Consider the following 8,557-nt stretch of genomic DNA (forward strand, 5'->3'; position numbering starts at 1 on the left):
ATTGTGCCTACGTGCCCATCCCAAACCACCGTTGCGGAAAAGAGAGAAAGAAAGAAAGACATGAAGGGAAAAAAGAAAGAAAGAAAGAGAGAAAAAAAAAAGATCGATAAACCAGAGTTCCTGAGAGGATAATTTGTAAGTCTGTCTTTCCCCTTTTTATCGAAAATCTTGTGGCTCCGATTGGAGCCGGAAATGTTGAAATGGCCAAGAGCGTAACCTCTCTACTTTGAGGAGGTGTACTTGGTGACAGCCTTGGTGCCTTCAGACACGGCGTGCTTGGCCAGCTCGCCAGGGAGGAGCAGCCTGACGGCCGTCTGGATCTCCCGGCTGGTGATGGTTGAACGCTTGTTGTAGTGTGCCAGGCGTGAAGCCTCTGCAGCAATGCGCTCGAAGATGTCGTTCACGAAAGAGTTCATGATAGACATCGCCTTGGAGGAAACGCCGGTGTCAGGGTGGACCTGCTTGAGCACTTTGTAGATGTAGATGCTGTAGCTCTCCTTCCTCCTACGCTTCTTCTTCTTGTCTCCCTTGGCAATGGCCTTCTGGGTCTTGCCAGCCTTCTTAGCGGCCTTTCCGGAGGTCTTGGGTGGCATGGCGTCGCCGAGTCAGACGGTATGTGCACGGTGCGGGAGCGAGCGAGAGACTGAGTCGACATGGGGGACGAGCTGTTTGTTTGTTTGTTTGTTTAGATTTGTCCATGTTATATATAAAATGGACCCGGGCTCAGGGTGGAGAGCCCGCCAGAGTTATCATAGATAAATGTGGAGCAGCCTCTATGAGGAACTGCTGGGGCTGGTTAGTTTTTTAAATAATTGTAGGTCTGTCAGTTTTAGACCACCTAGAATTCAATCGGGATTGAGTTCCGATTGTACAATGGCCCGTATCTGGTCTGCGTTGAGGTGCGTGGAGCGTGGAGTGCATGAGACGATCCCGGCAGGAGGTGGTGGAGACACAGGATCGTCAGTTTCCATCTCGTCAAGTGGTGGTGGAGGCCTACCTTTCTTCCCCTTCTTTTTCTTCTTCCTCGGCTCGCCGCCAGTAGCAGGTGGTGGAGTCGAGGGCAGGAGGTTTTCTTCTTCCCTGTCGATGGAGGGGACGGGAGAAGGAGCCCTTTCCTCGGCTGCTGACGGCGAGTAGAAGTCTTCTGAGGCAGCTGTCTGTGTAGGCTCGGTGGGCGGTGCAGTGGCGGTGATGGCAGAGGCAGCAGTTGCCCTGTTTAAGGGAGTGTCGAGCTGCAGCCTTTTCCGCGGTGTTGTGCGGGGTCTAGGAGGCTGCAGCTTTGTGGTGTGATGCTGCTCCTGATGCGGGGCTGGCCATGCATCACGAGCGAAGCTCTGAGGGATGACAAGGCGTGGCAGCCCGTTCTTCTCAAAGATTTGCGGGAGTAGAACAAGCATAGCTGCCTTGTCATCGCCACAGAAAGCCTTCGCCGTCGCGATGCACATGGCGACAATGGTGTCCACATCCCCGGGACATCGGGGATCCCCAGGCCGCCGCCCCTGAGCCGTGGGGCGCCGCTGTGCATAGGCAGAGCCTTGCACAGCTGCACCCCCCGGTCCAGTGACGTTTACAGCCTCGGGACCCTTCGGTGTCTGAAGAATGTGGAACTCCACTGTCTCACCCTGGCGTAACAAGGGCCAGTGGCGCCGAGAAGAGGTAGCAGCAATCCCAGAGCGATGTACAAATACATCGGCGCCAGAATCCTGGCGCCGGATGAATCCGTACTTCGCCTTGATGCTGTACCACTTCACAGTACCAGTGATGGTGGTGGTCTGCTCTTCTCCCTCAGGCTCAGCTACCAGGTTAGCCCCCCTCAACGGGTCGTAGGCTGTGGCAGAAGTAGAGGCCATGCTGGAGAGAGGAGGAGATGTTGCTGCTACCGCTGCTGGACCGTGAATGGGGGACGCGCTTGCTGAAATCCTTATATGTGATCGCAGCCCAGCTTCTGCCTCGTTCCCATCCGCAGGCGGGATGGGGCCGGATCGGGAAGACGGGTATTTAAGGGAAGGTCACGGGTGGGGTGACACTCGCAGTCCACCTCTCGCCGAGGCAATACCTCCACCGCTGTTCCCGGCGGGACCAGCTCTTCACAGCAGCCGTTTCAGCTGAGGGTCAGGCCTGTCCTTTCCACCTTCGGGAGTGCCCTGGTCAGCCCACCAGGAGATGTAGGCCGTTCGCCCTTTCCATGGCCGACTGCCATTCCTCCACCACTACCTTGACCGGGGTTGTGCCCTTTGTGTACATCTGGACTGGGCCTTCCCTTTACGCTTCCACCTGCTGCTGTGGAGAGCTGGAGCGAGTCAGATGGGGGTTGAGGGCAGAGTTCGGGACTTCGACCTGAGCTTCGGCGCCCTTACCATCGGCGCCGGTTTGTCTACCAAGCTCTCGTCCCTCTCTGCCCTCTACGTACATCCGAGCAGCGGGCCACGAACCACCACCGAGTCGTTTGGGGCTTTCCACCTGAGCATGCCGGCGTCCTCTCCATCGGCGCCGTCCTGTCTACCGCTCTCCCCCTCGCCTCGTTGATCATCTGGTTGCCTCTACCATCGCCTCATTCCCTTCCTCTGCCGCCCTTGCCCTGTCTGCCAGTCTTCGTCCCTGCTATGCTCCATTTTGGAGCTATTTTTGCCTATCTCCCTGACGGGCTCTATTGTTTGCCCGTTCCCCACCATGCTGTGGGGAGAATATCCCACAAACAAACAAACAAGGTGGGGTGACACTCCCTGCCTAGACACCGTCTGATGCAGAGCTCTGACTGTTTTCTCACTGGTGCTGGACTCAGTCTCATTTACTAGGGGCGATTTCTCGCCTGTTTTCTCAGCTTTTGCCAGTTTTGAGACTTAGTCTCTGGCACTGAGAAAGGTTTTTTAGACGTTTTTCCAGGTTTTCCTGGGACTCTGTCTCTGTTTGCCTGAGTGTGATTGGCAGTGTGTTAGTGTGTGTGTGTGTGTGTGTGTGTTATTTTTTTTTTTTGGGCCTGCCATTAGTGTCCCTCACTGTAGTACGATGCCGAACCCTGAAGGGGTGCCGTTAGGGCACTTCCATGAAGGGGGGCCTTTAGGGCCTGGTTATAGGAGGCAGTGAGGGCGGCTCTGTTAGATTAGGGAAGACCCGAAAGGGGCAGTGGCGGGGCCCCCCATCGCCCTTTAGAGGGTGGGAAACATAGGTTGCCCGTCACTGTAGGGACCTTGGCCACTTTTGTTGTTTTCTTTTGTGCTGTTTGAGTAGTTGTGTGTGTGTGGTGTGTGTGTGTGTGTGTGTGTCTGTTGACTGAGTTTTTTTTTTTTGCTGCTTCTGTGAGCAGTATGAAGGGATCTAGCATCCCTAGGCCCCAGGGGCATTCCCGCCTCCCGCTCCCTCAGTTGAGGCTCTCCAACCCGTGTCCTGCTACAGGCACGAAGCGGGAGCGTCACTTTTCCGACTTGAGCTCCCACTCGTCAGCTCACGAGGTTTCTTGTGCTGACCCCTCTCTACCAAAGTCTACGGGAGTGGTACCTCGCTCGCGTGGTGCCTCTATCCATTCTGCTAAGGCAGCCCGCCGACATGAGGCTATGGAGGAGGTTGCACCTGCTCCACCCTCTCTCTCTTCCACCAAGGGCACTTCAGCTTCCCTACGTGCAGTTGCCAGCCCTAATCCATGGCAAGGCACCCCCGTGAACCGAGCCCTCGGTCCGCAGCCTCGCGCTCCCACCTGCGCACCCTCTCACGAGCCTAGGCCGGCTAGGTCTCCTCGTATTCTCAAGCAGCTGGAGGTCCCGTCGGAGGCTCCTGCTGCAACTCAGATCTCCCCCTCTGCTGATCCTGCTCTACATGATGATGAGGGTTTCACCCCCGTGGTACGCAAGGGATCGAGGCGTGCTCCCCAGGGAAACGGCCCTTCTCCGGCAGTACACACTGGGCCTCCCCTCAGGGGTCCCTCTGCTGCTCGTCCCTCCGTGTCAGTAGCTGTGCGTCCGCCGCCCCGCTCTGCATTCCCAGCTTTCCGTGTGCCGGTACAGGACGGGCATGCAACGAGTTACGACGCCGTGGCTGCACTAGAGCGTCACTTGCCAGGGCTACACTGCTCCAACCTGATAGGTCGGGATGGAAGCTCGGTGTTGGTGCCGAAGGACGAGGAAGCCTACGACCTCTTCAGAACAGCTCTGCAGGACGAGGTCTGCCCTGTCAAGCTAGTCAAGCTGATGCCCGGCCAACAGTCTACGAAGGCAGTTGTCATGGGTTATCCCTTGTGAATGCCTATGGAGATACTGCTTCAGCACCCTCAGGTCGAAGAGGCAACCCGCTGCCAGAAAGCACGGACCAGGGAGGAGACTCGACAGGTCATCGTCACCCTGCGGGGTCCTCTGATCCCTGTGATCGACCTGGGGAACTGGGGAGAATATCACCTTCACCCCTTCACCCCAGAGCCACTCCGTTGCTACAGGTGCCAGCGATACGGGCACCACAGAGCCACTTGCAACCGGGCCACAGTCTGTGGGATGTGCAGCGGCCCACACGAAACGGAGAGGTGCTTGGCCAAGTACAAGGCCAAGGAAGCTGTCTCTACCCGTTGCCCCAACTGCTCGGGAAAATATCATGCGTGGCACCCCAGCTGCCCAACCAGAGTTGCTCTTGTCAATCGAGGGCGCGGACGCCAAGTTACCTGGGTGAAGGAGAAACAGGCAAGCAGCAACAAACCGGCACCTCCGGGAACTTTCATTTGGGGGCAGCAACGCCGTCCAGCAGCGACTGCACCCCCAGTGCTAGACGAGGCAGCGTTTCCGCCACTCCAACCTGCTCTCACTCGTCACATGACGACTGTGGAGGTCCATCACCCTCCTCCCCCCCCAGTTCGGCAGACAGTCGAGGAGTTTACTCCACCCACGTCTCACAACAAGGGCTCTCCTCTCATAGTTTTCACCAGGGAAGAATTGCGTACGCTGGGGACGGAAATTGCTACGAGCTCGGCTCAGATGCTAGGGACGCTTCTCGGCAGGCCTCTGGAAACGGCACCATTGGTACAGGTGGTGAACGTCATCGTCGTCCAAGTGGTGGAGGCAAAACAACACCCGCGCTCTTCTTTCCTGGTACCTCCTGCATCACCTCCCACACAGACAACCGTGGAAGAGCCACTTCTCACCCAGCTTCCTCTGCCTTGCCCTCGTATGCCAGTCAACATTCCTCCGGGATTCACACCAGCCACACCAGCGATCGAGGAAGAACGCAGGGCCCTTGGACTCCAGACAGATCATCCTCAGTGCCAGACACCGCTGCCAGCCTCCGAGTCCTACAGTGGAACTGTTTAGGGGCATGGAGGAAGCTCGCCCACCTTCAGGAGGCGGCTGCCAGGGACCGTCCTCATGTAATTCTACTGCAAGAGACCCTGCTTCCGGATAATACCACTTTTCGTCTCGCGGGTTACACCACCCATCTCCTTCCCTATGTTCGTGGCGTCACATGGGGATGTGCCGTTCTGGTTCAGGACCACATTGCGTGCACGGATTGTGAGCCCCCTCCTTTCTGTGGACCTGATGTGGAGGTCCAGGGCGTGGTTCTCCATCTGGCTACGTCGCCCCTGACGGTATACAATGTATACCGGAGCCAGAGGATCACCCTGGAGTTGGAAGACCTGTTCTCCCAGGCTGCCAGGGGAGCCGTGTACATTGGGGGTGACTTTAACGCCCATCACGCCTTTCTATCTTCGCCTCTTCAGTCTAATGAAGCAGGACGGCACATCTCTTTGGTTCTGGAGGAGATGGGTGGTGTCTCCCTATTAAATGATGTGGCAGAACCCACCCATATCCAGGGAGGTCGCCTCGATCTCTCCCTTGTGTCAGCACCACTTGCGGCCTTGGCGTCGTGGTCACTCCACCCCCACCTTGCGAGTGATCACTTTGCCCTTATGGTTGACCTGCCTCTCGCTCCCCTCCCGCCACCCCCACCTCCACCACCACGGTGGAACCTACACCGGGTGGACTGGACAGCCTTTGCCCGTGCTCTGACAACAGCCTTTGAGACATTCCCTCCTGCCTCAGACCTCGAGAGCAGAGCAGATCAGGTAGCAAGTACTTTTGCACAAGCTGCCTCTTTTACTATCCCGTTGCGGCAGCGCTCGACAAGATGCTACCAAGACGGCTGGATCTACTGCGACAGGGTCAAGGAACTGAACCGGAGGCTCAATGCGGCACGCAAGCAGTTCCGATGGCGCCGTACATCTCCGCACCGCCGGTACCTGGTTGCTGTTACACGGCATGTGACTTCCGAGAAGTGCCGCTTTAGGGAGGAGGCGTGGATCAGATGGTGTCGTACCCTAGACTCTCACTCCACTCTCCGCGAGATGTGGAGGAGAATCAGGTCCATCTCTGATCCACGCCCTCCCTCCCATCCTGACCCTGCCGCTGAGGCCAGCCGTCTTGCTCAGCACTTCACCGACCGCTCTGCATCTTCCAATCTTCCGCAGTCTGTCAGAGCCCTGCAGGCGCAGCTGTCCCCCTCTCGTGTTGTAGCTATCCAGGCAGCGTGTAATAGGCCTGACCCTGCTGACTGTCCAATCACCAGTGGGGAGCTTCAGAAAGCTCTGCAACGCAGGGAGGACACTGCGCCGGGGCTTGACGGGCTCACATACTCTGTTCTATCACACGCTGGAGATTGTGGTAGCAAGCGACTGCTTGATCTGCTTAACCTCTCGTGGTCTGAGGGGCGTCTGCCGAGGTCGTGGAAGGCGGCTGTCATTCGCCCGATTCCGAAGCCTCGTGATCCCGCTGCCATGCACCCCATCTCCCTTCTCAGCTGTGTTGCCAAGACAGCTGAGAGGGTTGTGCGGGCTCGTCTTGCTTGGCGGCTGGGACCACTGCACCCAAGGATTTACGCATACCATCCTGGCAGGAGTACCACTCATTGCCTTGCGTCTCTCCTTGGGGAGCTGAGGGGAGGAAAGGGAATGGTTGTCTTCCTCAACCTCGAAAAGGCATTTGAACTGGCAAACCCCACTGTTATACTTGCGGCTCTTGCAGCAAGGGGTGTAGGAGGCAGGCTCCTATCTTGAATCGAGGATTTTTTCCATGATCGATCTGCGGGGGTCCGTTTTCAGGGGCATCTCTCAGCTTTTCGTCTCCACCCCAATGGCACCCCCCAGGGAAGTGTCTTAAGCCCTCTCCTTTTTAACATCTTAATGGAGGGGCTTTTAACCGTCGATTATGGGCCAGGCATCTCTCTCCTCTGCTATGCAGATGATTTGGCCCTGGTCTTCACACGCCGAGATTGCTTCTCCCAGGCGTACTATGCCCTGTCTCGACTCCGTGCCAAATGCAACGAGCTTGGATTGAAAATCAATCTGGAAAAAACAAAGTGCCTGCCATTCGGCCTCCGTCCCCCAGACTTTCCATTGCTTCTCGGGGGTCACCAGCTTACTCTGGTCACTACACACCAGTATCTGGGGGTCTGGTTTGACCAGGGCCTAACCTTTGAAAGTCACGTCAGATACCTGCGGGAACGTGCTTCCACCCGCCTCGCTGCTCTCCGGTACCTTTCAAAAAGGAGCTTGGGGGCATCGTTTTCTGTCCTCCACACGTTTTACATTCACTCCACACGATCCCTGGTGGACTACGGAGCAATCCGTTTGACTGGTCTCTCCCCACCTATCTCCAAGTCCTTGGAAGGTCTACAAAACAATGCTCTATGTATCATGCTCGGAGCTCCACCTTGGACCCGTCTAGTGAATTTGCGTTTGGAGAGTGGGCTGCCATCACTGATGCACCGCATTGTGCTACGCGCAGCAACAATCACACTCCAGCTGGTGCAGCGCCGGCCTGATCTACCTGTCTCAACCCTGCTCAAACGACTTTTGGGCCATCCACCTGAGGCGCTCCCTCAACGTGACTGGGCCCGAACCACAGCTGCCACCATTCACAATTTGGGAGCTGCTCCAAGCTTGTGCCAAGACCCTGATTCTCCTTTCCCTGGCTTTGAAGATCCACCACCTTGGACTCCACTCCCTTTCCATATCATCAGTCCATCAGAGGCCAAACCTCGCTCTTCTATTCCTGCCATGATTCGTCAGGAAGGTATTAGTCGGGTGGCTGCTTTAAATTCCCAGGGTTCGGCCATCTACTTTACTGACAGCTCTGTTTCCCCTGATGGCTCTGCTGGATCTGCTTTTGTCGTGGGGAATTTGGTTGAATCTTGGCGCCTCTCCCCAGGAGTGTCTGCCTTCCAAGCAGAGCTTGCAGCCATTTTGGGTGCATTGCGCCATGCTCATCACCACCATTATAGACGTGCCATTATCCATACGGACTGTCTTTCCTCCCTTCAACGGCTACGCTCTTTCTCCCTCCATGATAATGTGTTCCTCCTAACAGCAATTTACACGGTTGCAACTCTTCTTGTCCAAAAGGGAGCCACTATCATACTTCACTGGCTCCCAGGTCATGTCGGGATTACTGGCAATGAAAGAGCTGATGCCGCGGCACGTGCTGCCTGCTCTCATCCAGAGATAACATTCCCCCTTCGCCCCAGCCCCTCATACATTCTTGGAGCACTAAAGGCAACCATAGGCAGGCTGTCCCGGGAGGAACACCAA

The 8,557-nt window shown here is 56.6% G+C and overlaps 1 protein-coding gene across 1 annotated transcript; it reads right to left on the reverse strand.

Moving 5' to 3' along the window:
- Window positions 1-221: 221 nt before the first annotated feature.
- Window positions 222-593, reverse strand: LOC145418913 (histone H2B-like). Its single transcript, XM_080287169.1, has one exon. The coding sequence runs from the start codon at window positions 591-593 to the stop codon at window positions 222-224; it is 372 nt and encodes a 123-aa protein (XP_080143295.1).
- Window positions 594-8,557: the final 7,964 nt, after the last annotated feature.

Source organism: Coenobita brevimanus, chromosome 117 (assembly GCF_032717465.1).
Source record: "Coenobita brevimanus isolate Jiangsu-jjx chromosome 117, ASM3271746v2, whole genome shotgun sequence".
NCBI classification, from domain to species: domain Eukaryota; kingdom Metazoa; phylum Arthropoda; class Malacostraca; order Decapoda; family Coenobitidae; genus Coenobita; species Coenobita brevimanus.

Coding starts and splice junctions, on each gene's coding strand:
- LOC145418913 (XM_080287169.1), bottom strand. CDS start 593: ATGCCACCCAAGACCTCCGGAAAGGCCGCTAAGAAGGCTGGCAAGACC.